Source organism: Ictalurus furcatus, chromosome 23 (genome assembly GCF_023375685.1).
Source record: "Ictalurus furcatus strain D&B chromosome 23, Billie_1.0, whole genome shotgun sequence".
NCBI classification, from domain to species: domain Eukaryota; kingdom Metazoa; phylum Chordata; class Actinopteri; order Siluriformes; family Ictaluridae; genus Ictalurus; species Ictalurus furcatus.
In genome coordinates, this window is record NC_071277.1 from 12,008,534 (window position 1) to 12,031,209 (window position 22,676).

Consider the following 22,676-nt stretch of genomic DNA (forward strand, 5'->3'; position numbering starts at 1 on the left):
ATACTTATACTGGGAAACAAACAGCCTCAATTCTTTGTGGCAAAACAGCCTCAATTCTTCGTGGCATGGATTCCGCGATGTTGGAAACATTCCTTTGTGATTCTGGTCCATGTTGACATGCATCATGCAATTCCTGCAGATTTTCCTGGTGCACTTTCATGCTGCGAATCTCCCATTCTACCACATCCTAAAAGTGCTCTGTTGGATTCATATCCAGTGACTAGGAAGACCGTTGAAGAACTTTGAACACATTATCATGTCCATGAAAGCAGTTTGAGACTACTTTTGCTTTGTGACAAGGTGCATTATCACCATAGGTAAATTGTGGCCATGAAGGGATATACATGGTCAGCAACAAGACTCAGAAAGGCTATGCCATTTAAGCAATGATTGATTGGTATTAACGGGCACAAAGTGTTCCAAGAAAACATCACCGACTCCATTACACCACCTCCACCAGCCTGGACTGTTGACACATGTCAGATTGGGTCCATGGAGTCATGCTGTTGGCATCAAATTCTGACCCTACTCTCTGTGTGCCTGAGCAGAAATCGAAATTCATCAGACCAATCTACATTTTTCCAGCCTTCAATTGTCCAGTTTAGTGAGCACGTGCCCACTGCAACCTTAGCTTTCTATTCTTAGCTGACAGAAGTGGGACCCAATGTGGTCTTCTGTTTTTCCCTTATTGCAACATTCTCAGTGAACTATAGAGACTGCTGTGCATGAAAATCCCAGGATAACAAGAGGTATAGAAATGCTCAAACCATTCCATCTACGACCAACAATTATGCCACAGTCAAAATCAGCGAGATCACATTTTTCCCAATTCTTATGGCTGATATTGTTGTGTAATGTAGGCTGAGACGAAAGCAACTGCAGGTATGTCAGTTTAATAAAAATAACAAGTCCAAAGGTTCAGGCAGAAATCAAGATATATTGGCAGGCAAGGGTCAAACGATCAGGCAAACAGGCATAAACTAGGCAAGGCAGAGAATCGAGGTCAACAGAGTAAACAAAGTCCAAAACCAGAAAAACACACACGATATAGGGCTTGGAATAACGACAGACTAAGCAACTGAGCATATACTTCGCAAAGCTATTGTGAACAAGCACTGTTGTGTGAGAGATTGGCTGCAGGTGTGCGTGATTAGAATGAATGAGTGTTCTGGGAATTGCGGTCCATGATGGCGGCCATGTTTGTATGCCACAGTGCAGGATGGGAAATTTAGTCACTGGTTTGCTGTGATATAACAGATGTGAACATTAGCCAAAGCTGCGGGCCCGTCTCTGTATGATTGTATGCATTGCACTGCTGCCAAACAATTGGCTGATTATATAATTGCATGAATGAGTAGGTGCCTAAGACTTTTTGGCGAAAATACACTCCCACGCCTAGTGGTACTGGCCCTCTGGGCAAAATGTTCACACAGCCCCTCAGGTTCCAATTCAGGCATTGTCCAACATGTAGCAGGTTCCTCAAGGAGCAGACATGGGGCTGGGGCTGGTTCGCCGGGGTCATTAGGCAAGACCCAGGCTTGGGAAGTTGTGTCATCAGCTTTAAACGGGGGCTTGACTTGGTGTGGAGCAACGTCCTCGGCGGAGCGATGTCCTCGGCGTTCTTCACCGACTCAGCCAGCTGAACTCAGTTGTCTGTGTCAGCAGACTCGGGCGTGATCAGAACTTGGTGGTCCGTGTCAGCAGACTCGGGTGTGATCAGAATTTGCTAGTCCGTTCCAGCAGACTCGGGCATGATCAGAACTTGCTTGTCCATTCCAGCAGACTCGGGCATGATCAGAACTTGCTTGTCCATGCCAGCAGACTTGGGCATAAGCAAATCTTGGTTGGTCGTGACGTCGGTTTCAGGAGTGAGCAGAACAAGGTTGGTCGTGACATCAGCTTCAGGCGTGAGCAGAACAAGGTTGGTCGTGACTTCGACTTCAGGCGTGAGCAGAACCTGGTTGGTCATGACATCAGTTTCAGGCATGAGGAGAACTTGGTTGGTCGTGTCAACAGACTCTGGCGTGAGCATAACTTGGTTGGTCTTGACTTCGGCTTCAGGCATGAGGAGAACTTGGTTGGTTGAGTCCACCGTCTCAGGCGTGAACATAATGTGGTCGCCTCATCGATCTCGGACTGGAACGTGGTGTGGAAGGTCCCATCGTCGATCTCGGACTGGAATGTGGCGTGGAAGGTCCCATCATCGATCTCGGACTGGAACGTGGTGTGGAAGGTCCCATCATCGATCTCGGACTGAACGTGGCATGGAAGGTACCATTGTTGATCTCGGACTGAACGTGGTTTGGAAGGTCCCATCGTCGATCTCGGAAAGAAACTTGGTGTGGGAGGTCACCTCATCGATCTCAGACCGGAAGTTGGCTTGGGAGGTCACATCATCGATCTCAGAATGGAACCGGTCTTGGGAGGTCACCTCATCAACCTCATCAAAGCTGGAACTTGGCGTGGGAGGTCGTATCATCGACCTCGGACAGGAACTTGGATTGAGAGGTCGTCTTTTCGACCTCGGACAGAAACTTGTATTGGGGGGCCATCTCTTCAACCTCAGACAGGAACTTCGCTTGAGAGGTCGTCTCACCTACCTTGGACAGGAACTTGGATTGAGAGGTCGTCTTTTCGACCTCGGACAGAAACTTGGATTGAGAGGTCGTCTCTTCTACCTCAGACAGGAACTTAGCTTGAGAGGTCGTCTCATGTATATCAGACTGGAGCTCGGCTGCTGAGACCAACTCGTGGGTCTCAAGTTGGAGCTGTGGGGAAGAGGTCGCCACTTTGATGGCTGCTGAGACCACATAGTGAGTCTTAGGCAGGAGCTTTGGGGAGGAGGTCACCCATTTTGCCTGCTCATAATAGGTGGTGAACACCATGCCAGGTTTATCTATGAGGCCTTCCACAAACACTCTTCCAGGTTGAGGGCGTACTCTGGAATCCCAAACTCCTTTATAAATAGTCCCACAATCTGAGTTACATTGTGTAGACCCTTAGAATCTGTATGGGCCAGACGCTCCGCACACTGGCACACTTGGCCAACAAGCCAGAAGAGTATGAACCCTAGCCACTGCCTCTGGTCACACTTGGGGTGACCCAGGCTCAAAAAATGCAATTGGCAGTCAAACAAAAAATACACAGGGTAGCCAAAAAATCCATCATATGGCTCTGGGGGATCCATGGCAACCCATTGAGGAAGCTTGACAGAGTTGAGTCTTGGTAGGGTGTTCCTCATTACCTTGGCATGATGTCTCCTCCTTCTTACTGCTGCATCCATAGTGTGGCAAAGTATTCTGTCACATAATGTAGGCTGAGGCGGAAGCAATTGCAGGTATGGTGGTTTAATAAAATAACAAGTCCAAAGGATCAGGCAGAAATCAAGGTACATTGGCAAGCAAGGGTCAAATGATCAGGCAAACAGGCATAAACTAGGCAAGGTAGAGAACTGAGGTCAACAGAGTAAACAAAGTCCAAAACCAGAAAAACAAACACAATATTAAAGCTGCAAGCAGTGATGAACGGGCCCTCGCACCCAGGTGCACGTTGGGGCTGCTCTGCCAGGGGAATGGCATTCAAGTTTTTTAGCACTTTTTAGCACTTACATGTTGTTAGGAGTGTATTACAATGTAAAATCTATCAATTCCTGCTGCCAGCAGGTGGCGCTATGACAATTACTGAACATTGGCATGTAGATGTCTTCAGGCCAGGAGTTTTATCAAAGACGTGAAGTTTGGAGCAGATCAGACATTCTATGTTTGAGTTATAACAACTTCCTTTTTCATGGCGAAACATTGAAATTTGTGAGACTGCCACACCCATGCCGTGCAGCGAAAACTCAAAAGCTTCGCAATTTACCATCATCTGTACATTTAAATGAGACTGATAAATATGATGCTAATTTGAAGAAATCTCTAGGAGGAGTTCGTTAAAGTACGAGGCCTGGAAATGGCAAAAAAATTTAAGAGAAAAATCAAAATGATTGACTTCCTGTTGAGTTTATGGCATAGGTTCAAGAGGAGTTTTTGTACGTATTGGCATCTTACACATGTTTACCGAATTTCGTACATGGAGGTGAAACGTAGCGCGAGGCGCACATCGGTGAAATTTTGTGGGTGGCACTGTCAGGCCATTTTGCCACAGTCAATTCTGCAACCCCTATCAGATGTAAATTTTCACCGGTTCTGACATGTCTGCAAAGTTTCGTGAGATTTCGGGTATGTTTAGGCCCTCTAAAATGCAATTCATTTCGGAAAAGAATAATAATAATAACAATAATAATAATAATAATAATAATAAACGGAGCAGATCCAATAGGGCTTTGCACCAGCAGTGCTCGGGCCCTAATAAGGCTTGGAATAACCCCAGAGACTAAGCAACTGAGCGTATACTTCGCAAAGTAGGCCGCAGTGCAGGAAGGGAAATGTAGTCACTGGTTTGCTGTGCTATGACAGATGTGAACACTAGCCGAAGCTGCTGGCCCATATCTCTATGATTTTATGCATTGCACTGCTGCCAAACAATTGACTGATTAGATAACTGCATGAATGAGTAGGTGGCTAAGACTTTTGCACATTTTGTGTGTGTATATATACATATATATATATATATATATATACATATATATATATATATATATATATATACACATACATATATACATATATATATATATATATATATATATATATATATATATATATATATACATATATATATATATATATATATATACACACACACACACACACACACACACACACAGTCAACATTTTTTTCAGTAAATATATTTCCAATGAGGTTATTCACATGAAATTTTCACCAGACATCAGTATTAACTCAAGAAATCCACAAATATAATGAATTCACAACATTAAAGTCCATAAATAAAGCTATGTGTAATAAAATGGAATGACACAGGAAAAAAGTATTGAACACACTAAGAAAAAGCAGTTCTCCAAGGCAAGGCATGGAACCAGCTGAAATCCATAAGTAGTTAGAACGTAATTATACCTCCTATCTGTGCAAATTAATATCAATTGGGTTAGTAAATTGATGGTCTATAAAAAAGCTTTTCGTTACCAAGGTGTCACACAAGAAACATCTCATGATGGGTAAAATCAAAGAGCTCTCCCTAGACCTTCACAACCTTATTGCTGCAAAACACATTGATGGAAACGAATGCAAGACGTATTTCAAAACTTATGAATCTTCCAGTACACACCATTGGGGCCATTATCCGCAAATGGAAGTAACATTACTCTTTCATCAACCGGCCATGCACAGAAGCTCCTCAACAAGATTTCTGACCAGGGAGTCAGAAGAAAAGTCAGAAGAGTAGCCCAAGAGCCAAAGGCCACTTTGAAAGAGCTCCAGAAACACTTGGACACAGCAGGTACCATCGTCAGTGAGAAAACAATAAGCAATGCACTCCATCGCCATAGCCTCTATGTACGCTCACCCTGCAATTACTAATGAAAAGGCATGTCGAAGCTCATTTAAAGTTTGCTACAACTCATTTGGACAAGCCTGTGAAATACTGGGAGAGTAGTCTGGTCAGACAAGAGCAAAATTTAACTTTTTGTCCGTCATAATACATGCCATGTTTGGAGAGAAATGACACTGCACATCACCCTAAAAACACTACACCAACAGTGAAGTTTGGAGGTGGAAGCATCATGGTGTGGGGATGTTTTTCATCGCATGGTACTGGCAGACTTTATACAATTGAAGAAACGATGAATTCCTTAACAGGGAGATTCTCAACAAGAGTCTGCTGCCATCTCATGAAGATGAGACATGGGTGGACCTTACAGCAGGACAACGATCCAAAGCATACAGCAAATGAAACTCTCAACTGGTTTCAGAGAAAAAAAATCAAGGTGTTAGAATGGCACAGTCAATCACCTGACTGTTTTTTTTTGATTGAACATTTGTGGAAAGAGCTAAAGATCAAGGTTCACAAGAGAGCCCCCGGGAATCTTCAAGATTTAAAGACAATATGTTTAGAAGAATGGGCTAAATCACACGTGGATACTGCGGCCGATTAATTTCTTCATACAGGAAGTGTCCTGAAGCTGTCATTACAAACAAAGGTTTCTCCACTTTTTCATTCCTCTTTATTACACATGACTTCATTTATGGACTTTAATGTTTGGATTTCTTTATATCTGTGGATTTCTTGAGTTAATACCAAAATCTGGTGAAAATTTCATGTGAATTACCTCATTGGAAATATATTTACTGAAAAAAATGTTGACACGTTCAATACGCATTTCCCCCCACTGTGTGTGTGTGTGTGTGTGTATATATATATATATATATATATATATATATATATATATATATATATATATATATATATACACACACACACACACACACAGTTGCAATCAGAATTATTCAACCACCATTGCAAATCATTTCGACATGCCCGGCAAACAGCTCGACCTCATCCTCATACATGTAATTGCACCACAGTGCAACAGTGATGTTTTTTGAGTCTCTGTTTAAGTTACTGGACAGTAGTTAGAGGCCAAAGAAGTCTAACAAGGCCAGTACAGTGAAAAAACATTAATATAACAGACTGAGAAGGACTCAAGCATTGTGTGGAATTAAGCTTTAGACATTCCAAAGACTATATCACATCAAGCTGATTTTTCTGCATATGATCAAGCCTCATATAAACATGGCAGAAGGTCGGACAGATTCAGCAGATCATAAAGGCGCAGCTGTGCACTCTGTCAGCACATGTTCTTCAAAAGCATCCAGTTGTCACTCAGGTTCCAGCATAGCTGTTTTCAAGGCAAGAGCAAAAACAGAAGCCGTGCAAGCAGCATACGCTAAAAGGGAATTAGAATTGAAAGTTGAACAGGCATGTCTTCAAGCGACCCTGGAGGCTTTGCAAGAGGAAAAAGAAAAGGATGCTGCTTTAGCAGAAGCTCGGATACTGGAGGAAGCATTGTTAGAAACGAAACATAGCGCAACCAGTAGCGTATCAGTTCCTGTGCCCATTGAGGACAGACAAAGTCGAACAGTGGATTATGTGAAAATACAATATAAGGTTAATAGTGCTGCACTGCCCTCTAGTGGAGGAAATGAAATGCAACCACCACTTCAAGCTTCTCACTTCATTAGTCTAATTAAAAGTGAGTCGGATTTCAAGGCCTTACCATTTAGTTCACAAAACATGGACTTTGGTGCAGACATGTCTCAAAATGCCATCAAAACGCAGTCTACACTTTATCACTACCAAATGCAAAGTAATTAAAGATAAAAAAAAAGATTCCTTGTCCATTACCTATGACCACACAAAGTATCTAGCTCCCACGCAGCTCATGTCATTGGGCTCAAAATTATTGGGCATGGAAATCATCTTTCCAAGGTGCTATTTCTGCCTTGGATCTTTACCCTGCAGAAGAATGTCTGGTTTACGTATGTAACCCTGTTCCTTGAGAAGGGAACGAGACGTTGCGTTTAGCATAACACTATGGGAGCGCCCTTGCACGCGACCGGCATGTGAAGCTAGTGTAAAATCATGCCTATTTATAGGCCTGCCATGATCAGGTGATGTGGCAATTAAGCACATCGCGTGATATATATATGAACCGCATGTGTGAACTGCGCCGTCAGGCTCTATTATCTGAAGTGAAGACGCAATTCACTGGCATACCATGGTATGAGAAAGCTACGCAACGTCTCGTTCCCTTCTCAGGGAACAAGGTTACATGCGTAACCCAGACGTTCCCTTTCAAAGGGAACTCCACATTGCGTTTAGCATAACACTATAGGAACGAGAATACCCAATCCATCATACCAAGGGTACGGCCTGTTCAAAAAGACCCAAGCCCGAGGGTCACTGCAAGACACTCGAGCCCAGGGTAGAATGAATATCCAGGCTGTAATATTGAATGAACCTGTGTGGTGTAGACCACACTGCAGCAGCACACACATCCTGTAAGGATACCCCTTTGGACAAAGCCTTCGAGGAGGCAACCCCCCGAGTGGAATGAGCCCTTATGCCCAGAGGCATAGCGAGAATGCGCGCCTCATAAGCGATAGAGATTGCTTCCACTATCCAATTAGAAATGCGCTGCTTTGACACAGCATCACCTCTACTGTCGCCGCCAAGCAGACCAGCAGCTGCTCCAACTTACGCCACTGGCCGGAGCGGTGGACGTAAGTACAGAGAGCCCTTACTGGACACAGCAGGTGCATTCTCTCTTATTCCAGTGGGAGGAACAGAGGAGGGCAGAAAGCCTGCAACACAACAGGCTGGGCAGCAGATGTAGGCACTCTAGGAATATAATCCGGCATAGAATACAGGAAGGCCTTGGCTAATCCAGGGGTAACGTCAAGGCAGGAAGGGGCAACTGAGAGAGCCTGTAGATCTCCCACTCGCTTGAGAGATGTCAGGGCCAGCAAAAGAGCTGACTCTAAGGGCTCAAATGAGGCACCTGACAGAACTTCCAGGATCACAGAAGGTCCCAGGAAGGTATGCGTGGCCTGCAGATGGGCCTCAGCCACCTGACACCATGCATAAACCACGAAGTTAGAGGATGTTGCCCCACAGAGGCTCCATCAACAGGGGCGTGGCTGGCCGAAATGGCGGCCACATAACCCTGATTGTAGAAAGAGTCCACCCCGCTAAGAAACGTTCTTGTAAGAACTCCAGGACTGTAGCTATTGCGCAGTTCACTGGGTCTACAGTGGATCCCAAGGAGTGCCATCTAGCAGGGATATTATCTCTGAGAACTATATTCAAGCTGGCCAATAAGGTGCTACTAGCAGCAGAGGTAGACTGTCTTGGTGAACTCTCGCTAGAACTTGTGGGAGCAGAGCGATTTGGGGAAAAGCGTACAGATGTGACCACGGCCACTTGTGCACCATGGCATGCAGCCCTAATTGTGTGGGAGGAGTGAGAGTGAACCACAACAGGCAGTGTGTTGTCTCCTCTGAGGCAAACACATGCGGTCCTGCTTGGCTAAACCTCCACCATATGGACTCCACCACTTGTGGATGGAGCCACCAATTCCTGGGCCTCAGCCCCTGCCTCAACAGGATGTCTGCCCCCATATTCCCAGAATGTACATTGCACTCACTGACAAACTTTCTCTCTGCCCAGAGAAGAATTAGTTGCCCCTGCCTGAACAGGGGGCACGGATATAATCCTCCCTAGTGGTCAATATATGAGACGACTGCTGTGTTGTCTGTAAACACATGGTGACCTCTCAATTGAGGAAGAAGGAATTTCAGTGCTAGAAATATGGCCCACATTTCTAGGCAATTTATATGCCGCTCCAGATGAGGGCCGCTCCAGAGACCGTGAGCTGGACAGCTGTCTAAGTCTGCGCTCCAGCCCGTGAGGGAGGTGTCCATCATTACCGTCTTGCACTAAGGAGACACCCCTAGAGTGTGACCCAAGGCTAGAAACTGGGGACACTCAAATTCTCAGAGCATGTAGGCATCGCCGCGTGACACTGATTACTCTCAGAGGTTTCCTCCTTGGAACCCCCAACTTCTCAGCCACCACTGAAACGGTCTCCTGTGCAATAGGCCCAATGGTATGACGTTAGCTGCTGCTGCCATAAGCTCCAGTAGTCTCCCATAGACACTGGAGGGGATGCCAAGATCCAGCTTTATCTTGCTCAATGTTGATAGGATTGACCCGATGCATGTTGGGGATAGAAATGCCCTCATCGTAGTAGAATCCTTATAACCCCTAGAAAAGTTGTCCACTGCACTGGAGAAAGCATACTTTTCTGAGGTTCAACCTGAGCCCTAAGCTCTTCATGTGGGCGAGAACAACATCTCAATGTTGAACCACCAGTTCCCTGGATCGTGCTAGAATTAACCAGTCGTCCATGTAGTTTAGTACACGGATGCCCTGGAATCACAATGGAGCCAGAATGACATCCATGCACTTTGTGAAGGTGCGAGGCGATAAAGCTAATGATATTTCTATGTGGAAATATGCACCTTTTAGATCCATCATCACAAACCAGTCCTCAAACTGAATCTGTGGAATGATAAGTTTGGGTGTCAGCATCTTGAACCTGTATGGCCGAAGAGTACAGTTCAGATGATGCAGATCTAAAATTGGCTGCATATTCCTCTATTTTTTGTGGACCAGGAAATAATGGCTGTAAAAACCTCCTTCCCTCAGGGAACGGGGTACATGTTCTATGGCCCCTTTGTCCAAGAGGGATCTTATTTCCTGTGCTAATGTCAGGCTCTGGTCTGTGCTGACTACTGTGGTGAGCACACCTCTGAACCGGGGGGGTTGAGCTCTAAACTGGACCCGGTAACCCTTTTCTACGGTAGACAGAACCCCTGGAGACACATTTGGCAGTAGTTTCCACACTGCCAGACAGTCTTTTATTGACGTTAACTATTCCACATTCTATTGGAGGTAAAGAATCAGATTTTCGTTGCCCTGTGACAGCTTGCTGACCAGAAAACACTGAAAACTTGGTACAGCCGTGACTAGGGGAGGCCCTGCAGTAGCACTGGGGGATAATTGTCCTAACAACCTCATGTCCCCTGATTCATCCCCGTCCCCTCAGGACCGCTCCTTTTTGTTTGCTTGGCCTTTATGACCATTCTCAGATCAGGCCTAGTAGCAGGCAGCGACTGTGGCCGCCCGGTTCCCCTGGCTATCTGCAGGGGTTGGCGGGCTGCCATACTCACCTTCTATGTCTCTCAGCAGGTCTGCTTGGTAGGCCTGCAACACTGTCATTGTCTGCAGTGACCCACTAGAAAGACTACTACTGCATAGGCCTTGCCCACCGATGCCACGGTGGCTTTCACGTTGGCTTGGATGGCAAAGCCAGCCCCCCTAAATTACCTGCCGTCGGATTCAGAATTCAGAATTCGATGGAGTAGGACCCAAAGTTGGAGGCTCCTGCTGATTTCGATTAAAATTGTAATTAATTTGTGCTTTTCGGTCATACAATATATTTTGACTTATTCTACTCTGTTTCCTTGTTTGCAATTTTAACTTCATGGTATGTTAAAATGTCTGGAAAGAACACGAAAACCCGTGGTAGCATTCAGACATGACTGAGGCCAAGTGTGCGTGCCGCGAGCGAGTCCTCTTCTCCCCCTGTATCCGCATCGCCGAGCGGTGACCCTGACTTCACCGCACTCAGGCTTGAGCTGCTGGCTTTACTGAGGAAAGACATCGCCAATATTTTTAAAAAGGAGCTCCAGAAGCTCCAGGAGACTCTCGGGGGTGCGCTGTCTACTATCCAGCTTGACCTGCAGGCCGTGAAGACACAGCTGGCTAGTGATAAAGTTGCTACCGAGGCTACCATATCAACACTGAAAGGTACTGTTGGGGAAATGGAGCACGCTCTCTCCGGTTGCACCGATGACATAGCTCACATGAAGACTACTATCGAGTCTCTCACTGCGACCGTGACTCAATTAGGGAATAAATGTGAGGATTTGGAGTCGAGGTCACGGCGCAATAACGTTAGGATAGTGGGAGTTCCAGAGGGCACTGACACCTGTACAACTGCTGTTGTAGCGGCCTTGTTAAAAGAAGCGTTTGGTCTGGAGAAGGAGCCGGTTTTGGACTGGTCCCACCGGACCCTTCAGCTGAAGCCCAAGCCTGGTGAACGACCACGAGCTACTGTGTGCAGATTCCACTATCACAGTGACTGTGTTGACATTTTACGCCGTGTGAGAGAGATCCAGCGGATTAAAGTGAGGGATTTGACCATCTCCGTTTTCCCTGACTACACAGCCAAGACAGCCCGGGCCCGGGCCACATTTAATGAGGTTCGGCGTCAACTTCGTGGTATTGAGGGTGCTCGCTATGGAATACTTCATCCGGCTCGGCTTCACATTACATATAACGGTGTTCAGAAGGACTTTATTTCAGCGGAGGAAGCAGGAGACTACGTTAAACTCTTGATATTGGGTTGAACTGAATCATCTACACAGCGGAGTCTTTTTTGCTCTTCTATTATTTTTATTTTTTGCACTCGGCCATCCAGCTCTACAGAATTCGGATTTTTATTGAAGATATTGTCGTTCCCTGCGATGGACTGGCACCCTGTCCAGGGTGTACCCCGCCTTGTGCCCGATGCTTCCTGGGATAGGCTCCAGGTTTCCCGTGACCCTGAAAAGGAGTAAGCGGTTGAAGACGGATGGATATTGTCGTTGCATTACTCCACCTAGATTTTGTGGACTTACTCCTCTTAAAATTGACTTCTGTATTAATGTGCTTCTCTGTTTTGATGCTCTGACCGGGTTAGAGTTTCTGTTTATTTAATTTTATTAGTGTTATCTCCTCGGCTTTACTTGCTACACTGTTATATTATTTGTTACAAGTCTTTAAAAGGTAAGGACATTATATGTATTATTGTGTGCAGACTGTTTATCAGACTTGAAGTCAGTAGGGGCTTTTTCTCTTACTGGAACTTTTTGTCTTGGTAATTTTGTTGGTTAGTTCAGCTTACTCTCCGAGTTGTTTTCACATTGTGGACAACATTCGGTTTTTGTAGGATACACTGCTGTCTCATTTGTTTATGGAGACTTTGGGTGTGGGTGTTTGGAGGATTGTGAGAGTAAGCAGAACATGCCAATGCTTTGAAGGATGTAATGTTATTTAATTGCGAATCTGTTTTTAGAGGATTTAAACCTAACATGGTGAACAAATTATATTATAGAATTCAGGCAATTTTACTGGGGCTATCTCATACAGTGTAGCAAGTAATAATCTGGAAAGACCTTTGTAATATCACAGTCTAAAACTGGATTTAAAGAGAAGCAAATTAGTAAATGAATCACATGTAAATGAATCATACATAAATGAATCACATGAAAATGTATCACTTGAATATGAATCACATGAAAATGAATCTCATGAAAATGAATCAAATGTAAATGAATCACATGAAAATGTATCACTTGAATATGAATCTCATCTATATGAATCTCATGAAAATGAATCATACATAAATGAATCACATGTAAATGAATCACATGTAAATGAACCACATGAAAATGAATAAATAAATTAAAGACATAAATTACCTGCCGTCGATGGAGAGAGGTAGCTCGCAAGCCCCTCCTCCACCCTCAGCATAGCTAAATAGCCATGCCATTCATTCCCCACAATGGCCGAATAATCCGACATCCTGGGGTTATAAATATGGCTTATGCATGGTTTTCCCCCAGAAGCCTGATATTTTCTCATGCACTTCTGGAAGAAAGGGGAGTTTTCTGTAGTGTGAGGAATTTACTTTCACTGAGGATGTTTTTTTGTTTGTTTTTTTAGAAAAATGCTCATCCAGCCTTAGTAATCACTTCAAGCAGCTCTTTATATGCTGCTCTCAGTTTTTAGTACACCCTTCTGCCTCCTCGGAGTCAGAGAGGTATTATAACTATTATTTATGTGTGTGCTTTTTTGCTTTTTTTGCTTTCCATAGCGGAAGGAGGAGTCGCGACGTGAGCTCCAAAATCCAGCGGAGAGCCGGACGACAAAGCAAGAGATAGAGCAGCGCTTGTCTCCGGCTCCTCTTCTGGATCCATAAAGAGACCCCCCCAGACCTGAGGCGGCGAGCTGCCTCGGCAGCGGTCAGCCCAGATCCGCGAGGCTCTGAAACCCAACTCACTTCGGCTTCCGAGAACAGAGCAAGTCGCGAGCAGAGCTGCCTAATGTAGGCGTTATAATGCACATTCAGACCTCTGAAGGGCTGCCATCGCATGCTCCAACCCTAGAAACTTCACACAGAAAGTGTGCACTACTCCCCGTGATGAAATGGGAGCAAGGGATAACACTACTGAATTCTCTCACTCATATTTTTCTCTCTCGCTCATTCCTTTTTATCTTCTCTTTTTTTAAAGGGATAGAAAAGTCCAGAGATTTTGAGAAAAGATAGAGAGGAAATTAAGCATCTTTTTGTTTCTTTACACAAACAACCGACAAGCAGTCTCGCTGAAGATAATAAGGCTGACGGCGCGGTTCACAGGTGCCATATATATATCACAAGATGCGCTTAATTGCAACATCACCTGATCACGGCAGGCCTATAAATAGGCATGATTTTACACAAGCTTCAGATGCCGGTCGCACGGGAGAGGCGCTCCCATACTGTTATGCTAAACGCAACGTCTCGTTCCCTTCTCAGGGAACAGGGATAAATGTGTAACCCAGACGTTTTTATCTGTGTTTTTTTTATTTTCTTGATATTTTCTTATTGTGTAAAGTGCCTTGAGAAGCTGCTTTAAAGGCACTATATAATAAAGCTGTTATATCAGAAACTCGTCAGCTGCGCTGATAATGACATGCCAGAAACTTGAGGAAATATATGGTACTCCAGAAGCAATTGAACATGCTCTTTTTGCCAAACTCGAAAACTTCCCCAGAGTAACAAACAAAGACCCACGAAAGCTTTGAGATTTAGGAGACATCCTCTCAGAACTAGAAGCTGCTAAGCTTGTAGGATACTTACCAGGTCTGGCATATTTGGACACTTTTTGGCATATTTGGACCTATTGTGGAGAAACTTCCATGTAACATTCAAGAAAAGTGGATGTCATTTGGATCCAAATATAAACAAGAATATCATGTTGCTTTTCCACCGTTCTCAGTTTTTGTGAATTTTGTTTGTTCAGTAGCAAAAGCACGTACAGATCAACAACAAAGACTACACAGTCAAATTGCTTCTAATGCCGCGAAACACGCTGAACAAGCGACGGCAAATGAAAGCACATTTCCCGGATTTTATGGCTAACTTGCTAAAAAATGAGCATGCAGAGATTGCACCATCTCTTCAGCAAGGCCAGGAAGTGTGGTACTTGCTGCTGTTTGAGGTGTATCATCCTAAGAAACCTGACAAAATTCGAATCGTCTTCGATTCAAGTGCACCATATGATGGGGTTTCACTGAACAATGTACTTCTCACAGGCCCTGATTTGAATAACAGCCTGCTAGGGGTCCTGATAAGATTCCGTAAACAGCTTGTAACATACAACACATATTTCACTGTTTTCTGGTTAAGGAGGACCATAGGGATTATCTTAGATTCATGTGGTACAGAAACAATGATCTTAACGGCGAAATTGTAGATTGCAGAATGCGTGTGCATGTTTTCGGGAATAGCCCATCACCAGCAGTGGCTATCTATGGTCTATGGAGAGCAGCCAAAGAACACGAAGAGAGTTTCAGAAGTGACACCAGAAAGCTGGTGGAAAAGGAGCTCTATCTTGATGACATGCTGAAATCATGCACCACAGAAGCAGAGGCGATCGAAATTCTCAAACGTACACAAGAGATGCTTGCAGTGTCTAAACTTAAACTGCACAAGATTATCTCTAACTGTCCAAATGTGACTAAAGCCTTTTCGGTGGAAGATCATGCTGAGGGCATTAAAGATCTGCAACTTTTCGCTGAAGGCCTTCTCATCCTGCATAGCCTTGGTGTGTCCTGGAATGTTACAACAGAGTCTTTCATGTTTCATGGTTCAGACAATGACAAGCCTTTCACTTGGAGAGGAGTCCGATCTACCATGAATGGCTTGTATGAACCTCTTGGATTCCTTGCACCTGTTACTATACAAGGGAGGTTATTGTTGAGGTAACTAATCAAACAAGGTGAGGGATGGGATTCCCCTTTGCCAGAGGGAGTTCGAGTGGAGAAAATGGAAAAATTCTCTTCAAGATTTGACAGAGCTTCAAATACCATGTGTTTGCACATCCATTCCTCTGTCTGATGTCGGAGAAATAGAATAGTAAAGAACTTTGTGTTATTGCTGATGCATCAGCCAGAGCCATTGTTGCTGTAGGATACCTGAAGGTGACAGATCAATATGGTCACACAGATGTTAACTTCTTATTTGGGAAATCCAAATTAGCACCACAGCCAGACATTACTTTCCCAATACTGGAGTTGTGTGCTGCTGTATTAGCAGTGACAATTGCAGAGTTGATTGTGGAAGAGATTACCTTTGATCATTTTGTATCATACAGACAGTAAAGTAATACTAGGCTACATCCATAATCAAACACAGAGGTTTTATATCCACGTGAACAACAGAATTCAACGAATCCTGGAGCCAGTTCATGGCTCACAGGCCCACACTTCTTGCATAATTCTCAGCTTTGGTCTGAACCACAAGAATCATTTGAGCTTGTGGATCCAACCTCAGATTCTGAAATATGCCCACAAGTGTGTTCGAACCTTACTGAAGTTCCCAAGTTCACATGGATCTCTGAGAGATTTAGCAGATTCTCTAACTTTAACACTCTCATCAGAGTAATAGCACATCTGATTCACATTGCCAATTCTTTCTCCAAACACTCACAATATGATCATTGGAGAGGATAGCACATCTGCGGCAAAGGTCCTTCTGAAGAAGAGCTAGAGAAAGCAAAAATCTTTTGTTGAAGAATGCTCAACACGAGAGTTATCCAAAAATGGAGAGTCGGATCTGGAGGGAAGAGCAAGAGAGCAGCGTTCATCTCTGGTCTCTTCTCCAGATCCATGCGGGATCTGAGCCGGCTGGCTGCCTCGACAACGGCTGAGGTTCTGAAACCCATCTCGCTTCAACTGAGAAGTGAGAGAGCTGAGAGCTGAACCTTTCATTGTGAAGTGTTCACAATGAATATAGTCAGCCCCCTCAAGGGCTGCTGCAGCATGCCCCACTCGTATACACTTCACACAGACAATGTGTCCACCCCCTCTGTAATATATATCTTTTTTCTTTTTAGAGTAGGGAATAACAAACTCTCTTAATTCTCTCTGACTCATTCTGCTTCAACAGCGTAGTGACAGAAGAGGGAATTATATGAGATAAGATAAGATAAGATAACATTTATTGATCCCACACTGGGGAAATTCCCTCACTACAGCAGCTCAGTTACACAAGAAACAGATAGGAAAGAATACACATTAAATAGGAATAGAATTGAAATAAAGTATCTAAGTATCTAATGGTAATATGTACACTATGGACACCTCAAACAGTTGAATATATACAGATGTGTAACACCTTCTTGATATACATGAGTGGATAAATGGATTATTGCACATAGAGACAACAGACATACAGACCACAGACATGCATCTTCGCTGAAGACAAATAAGCTTACAGGTGCCGTGTTATGGTCATTCAATGTGTGAAATGCCACGTCACTTGACCACGGCAAGCAATAAATTGCCGTGATTTTACACAGGCTTCAGATACTGGACACGCGATGAGGCATTCCCACTGCATGAAGCTCATGCAAAATGTAGTTCTTTTTGAAAGGGAACTGCTTTAGTTCAGCCAAACTGGAGGGTTTTTTTTTTTACCATGAACTGTCCATTTAAGGTCTTGCCACAGCATCTCAGTGGTTCAAGTCAGGACTTTAACTGGGCCATTCCAAAACCTTAATTTTGCTTTTTTGAGTCATTCAGAGGTAGACTTACTCCTATGCTTTGTATCATTGTCTTGCTGCATACTCCAGTTGCGCTTGAGTTAAAATTTTTTGGACTGAGGACCAGAAATTCTCCTTTAGGATTTTCTGGTAGAGAGCAGAATTTATGTTTCCCTCAATTATTGCAAGTTGCCCAGGCCCTGAAGCAGCAAAGCATCCCCACATCATCACACTGCCATCACCATGCTTGACCGTAGGTATGATGTTCTTTCTGCGGAATTCATTGTTTTGGTTTACAGCAGATGTAATGGGACCCCTGTCTTCCAAACAGTTCCACTTTCGACTTATCAATCCGCAGAACCTCCCAAAAGGTTTGAGGATCATCAAGGTGTGTTTTGGCAAAATTCAGACAAGCCCTAATGTTCTTCTGGGTTAGCAGTGGTTTTCATCTCGCAGTCTTCCATGGATGCCATTGTTGTCCAGTGTCTTTCTGGTAGTGGAATCATGAACAGTGACCTTTATTGATGCAAGAGAGGCCTGTAGTTCCTTTGATGTTGTCCTTGGAGCTTTTCTGACTTCCTGGATTCTCATGTTGCTGTGCTCTTGGACGACAGAAGCCCAATTCTGGGAAGGTTTACTACTGTGCCAAGTTTTTTTTTTCCTTTGGAGATATTGGCTCTCATTGTGGCTCTTTGGAATCCTAGAACCTTTTAACCAACTTCACGCTGTTGAAAAAGTTCTATTTAAGTGTTGATTTCATTGAACAGGGTTTGCAGTAATCAGGCCTGGTTGCGTCTAGTCCAGCTGAACCCCATTATGAATGCAGTTTCATATATTTTGGGAATTAGTAACTACAGGGCAAATACATTTTCACACAGGCCCAGTTGGTATTGGATAACTTTGTTGCTTCAATAAATAACTATCATTTAAAAACTGTATTTTGTGTTTACTCAGGTTGCCTTTGTTTTACCTTTGATTTTGTTTTTTTAGATTTCTGAAACAATTTTGTATGAGATGTACACAAAACAGAAGAAATCAGGATTTGAGAAAATACTTTTTCATAGCACTGTAAATATTAAAACACTGTACTACTTTTTTGTCTGATTTTGAAAAGTATCCATCTATCCATCCATTTAACGCTTATCGTACGATTGGGGGAGGAAACCGGAGAAAACCGCTGAAGCGCAGGAAGAAAATGCAAACTCAGCGCACACAGGTCAGAGGTGGGATTCAAACCCCCAACCCCAGAGGTGCAAGACAAATGTGCTAAGCCATCATGCCCCACTGAATAATATAAATTATTTTAATATTTCTCTTTTTGGGAAATGTTTTGCTTGAAAGGTGTACTTGTGGTATCTTTCTTTAAAACAAATGCCATTTGATTTCACATTGTTTTCTAATGCAGTGAAATTCATACATTTGTAATTGTGGCCGAAGTGTCCAAATACTTTTTGGGGCCACTGTATATTAGTACTTTGCAAGGAAATAAGCAACTGGGACAACTCTACTAGTTCCTGTGGAAACTGCCTTGATGGTCTGGACCAAAAGGAAGTGAAACAAGTTATATGTTGTTTCTCTGTTCCTCTCAGGTTGAAATTTTAAAAAATAAAAAAAACAGGCAGTGCTTGTCACGAGTTCCCCTTTAAGCAGCGTGCTGTGGAGCATGTGAGCGCACGTGCACGAGCAGGTGCGCAAGCACCTGCTTTTCCCTTGTTGACAATCGTGACATTTCGACACGTGCATTTGTTTATGTTTCTGTTATGTCTCCTCCCCGTTCTGTCATTGGTTGTTGTTTCACGTGTGTCTGAATTGCCCTCAGCCGTCAGCCATTACGAGGCTGATTATATTTGTATATATACCGCGCGCCTCCCAGCACACAGCATGGAATATTATAGTAGATTAGTTTAGAGTCCTTATGATAGATAACCACAGCCACAGTCACCGTTCATGTTTCATGTTTCATGTTTCATGTTTAGATTCATCTGTTTAGTTCACGCTGGTTTCTCCGCTCCCAGTCCCGCGCTATTGTTCATGTTTCTTGTTTTGTTTCTCGACCCTGTATTTCCGTGACCGCAACCTTGATTACTGCCTCGCCCCTTTATGCCTGTTTGCCGATCGCCTGAACTGTGCATGTTACTGGATTACGTTTGTGGATTACTGTTTGGATTTACCTGCCTGCGTGTCTCTCAATAAAACTGTTCATACTGCACTTGCATCCTACCTTATCTCCATTACATCACGATACTTGACAGTGCTCAGCTTTAATGATGTGCGCACAAACTTCAAAGAAAAGTAAACAGTAAATATGAATGTGGAAGCAGTTTGAGAAACATGAACATTATGGTTTGTACATTTTTCAGAAAGAAAATGTTTGATATAGACTAATTTTCATCAGATTCAAATGTTAACATTTGCATGACTCAGTGAAGCCAGTCAATTGTGCACTTTCCAGTATGTGAATATGTCTACTAAGCAACAATGTCATGCTACTAATGAAAAATCACAGGTCATCATTAACAGAACTTTTTCATGCAAATTAAGCAACAGTAGCTACACTATGCTTTCATGCATATCAGATCATGACAGACAAAAGCATGTGTGCACCACCAGTGCAAATCTCTCTTCCTGTATAATCTGATATTGATGCTAAACCCATAATTAAATAGGTCTAATAATCAAAGACCAGACCTCATCAAAGAACTGCTGGGTACGTCTTAGGATGTGCTTTAACTCAGTCAGCTCCAGGAAATTCTTTTTCAGGGCCTCTTGGTTGGTGTTGATTTCCTTCAGTTCATTCTCCAGCTTCTCAAAAGTTGCCTGTAAATCCAAAATAAAATGCAAAAAGAATTTGGAAAACTGATTGGTATACCCAGTATAAAATTATCATACAATTTTTAATTATTATTATTATTTTAATTATCAGTATTAAAACCTCTTAGTATGTTCAAATGTTTATACCCACAGTGCATAATAGTGTAGCAAAATATTAAAATAAACATAGACCTCAAGATCGATCATGTCTCGTGGAAATGGTACTTCTGGATTTTCACCAGTGTCCACAGTGGGGATGTTAGCTTTCTTAATCTCCTTCTCCACAAACCCTGTGGAAAATAGCATCAACATGTTCTGTAACTCATTAAGACGGACCAATTTTTCAACATTTCATAAAATGTCCTCATCCCCATGGACAGGGGAGTTGAAAAACTAAATCTAGACTGGCCCGGGGGAAGAGAAAGTGGCTCGCAGCACGCTGGATGAGCACTTACTCCCCAGAGAAAATAAATCTCCCTCACACCACAGAAAACCCCCTTTTTTCCAGAAGTGCATGACGAAATATCATGCTTCTGAGGAAAACAACACACTAGCCGTATTTATAACCCCTCAAGGATTATCCGGCCATCGTGGGGAATGAGCCGCATGGCTATTTAGCTATGCTGAAGGTGGAAGAGGTGCTTGCGAGCTACATCTCTCCATCGATGGCAGGTAATTTAGGGAGGCAGGCTTTGCCATCCAAGCCATGTAAGGCCACCGCATCGTTGGTGGGCAAAGCTTATGCAGTAGTGGGTCTTGCTTGTTGGTCACTGCATACAATGGCTGTGTTGCAGGCCTACCAAGCAGACATACGGCAGCAGTCAGCCAGTTCCTTCCCTGTTGTGTTGAGTTCACCCGGGCATCCACGAGTAGAGCCCGGTCCAGCGCTAGTGCGAGGTAGGCACAGAAGGCGAGTGTGGCGGCCACCTCCCCCCGCAGACAGCCAGGGGAAACGGGTGGTCACAGTCGCAGCCTGCTACTAGGCCTGATCTGAGAATGGTCATAAAGGCCAAGCAGACAAAGGAGGAGTGGTCCTGAAGGGCAGTGGAGGGACATATCAGGGGACATGAGGTTGTTAGGGCAGTTAGCCCCAGTACGACTGTAGGGCCTCCTCTCCTCTCATCTCTGGACAGCGAGCTGGCACAGGGCAACGAAAATCTGATCCTTTCAACTTCCCTTTCAAATGTGGAAAAGTTAACGTCACTTAAAGACCATCTGGCAGCATGGAAACTACTGCCAAATGTGTCTCCATGGGTTCTGTCTACTGTAGAAAAGGGTTACCGGGTCCAGTTCAGAGCTCGACCCCCCCGGTTCAGAGGTGTGCTCACCACAGTAGTCAGCACAGAGCAGAGCCCAACGTTAGTGCAGGAAGTCCCTCTTGGACAAAGGGGTTATAGAACATGTATCCCGTTCTCTGAGGGAGGGAGGTTTTTACAGCCATTATTTCCTGGTCTGCAAAAAAGATAGGAGTGGAAGGGCATTTCTATCCCCAACATGCGTAGGGTCAATCCAATCAACATTGAGCAAGATAAAGCTGGATCTCGGCATCCCCTCCAGTCTCTATGACAGACTATTGGGGCTTATGGCAGCAGCAGCAGCCAACATCATACCGTTGGGCCTATTGCACAGGAGACCGTTTCAGTGGTGGCTGAAAAGTCGGGGGTTTCATCCAAGGACAAAACCTCAGAGTAATCAGTGCCACACTGCGATGCCTATGTGCTCTGAGAATTTGGAGGTGTCCTCAGTTTCTAGCCTTGCGTCACACTCTAGGGGTGTCTCCTTATCGCAAATCGGTAATGATGGACACCTCCCTCACGGGCTGGACCGTGGTCTTAGACGGCTGTCCAGCTCACGGTCTCTGGAGTGGCCCTCATATGGAGTGGCATATAAATCGCCTAGAAATGCGAGCCATGTTTCTAGCACAGAAATTCTTTGTTCTTCAATTGAGAGTTCACCATGTGTTAGTTGTGACAGACAACACAGTGGTGGTCTCATATATCAACCACCAGGGAGGATTATGTTCGCACCCCCTGTTCAGTCAGGTGCAATTAATTCTTCACTGGGTAGAGGAAAAGTTTTTGTCAGTGAGTGCAATGTACATTCTGGGTAACTGGAATGTGGGGGCAGACATCCTGTTGAGGCAGGGGCTGAGGCTTAGGGATTGGAGGCTCCATCCACAATTGGTGGAGTCCATATGGGGAAGGTTCGACCAAGTGGAAGTGGATGTGTTCGCCTCCGAGGAGACAACACACTGCCCGCTGTGGTTTGCCCTCACTCCTCCCACACCACTGGGGCTGGACGCCATGGAGCACATGTGGCTAAGGTCACATCTGTAAGTTTTTCCCGTGATCGCTCTGCTCCCACAAGTTCTAGTGAGAGTTCGCCAAGACCGTCTACATCTGCTGGTAGTAGCACCTTATTGTCCAGCTCGAATATGGTTCTCAGACATAATATCCCTGCTGGACGGCACTCTTTTAGAGATTCATCACCCT

General features: G+C 44.2%; 1 protein-coding gene across 4 annotated transcripts in view; it reads right to left on the reverse strand.

The window, feature by feature from the left end:
- Nucleotides 1–22,676, reverse strand: part of atp6v0a1b (ATPase H+ transporting V0 subunit a1b) — a 115,452-nt gene that overhangs the window by 58,337 nt on the left and 34,439 nt on the right. For all 4 annotated transcript variants that reach the window (XM_053611268.1, XM_053611269.1, XM_053611265.1 and 1 more), the window contains 2 exons: nucleotides 20,377–20,474; nucleotides 20,062–20,190 (listed from right to left, as the gene is read on the reverse strand). In XM_053611268.1, coding sequence (XP_053467243.1) covers nucleotides 20,062–20,190; nucleotides 20,377–20,474 — 227 coding nt within the window. The remainder of the gene's footprint in view (nucleotides 1–20,061; nucleotides 20,191–20,376; nucleotides 20,475–22,676) is intronic.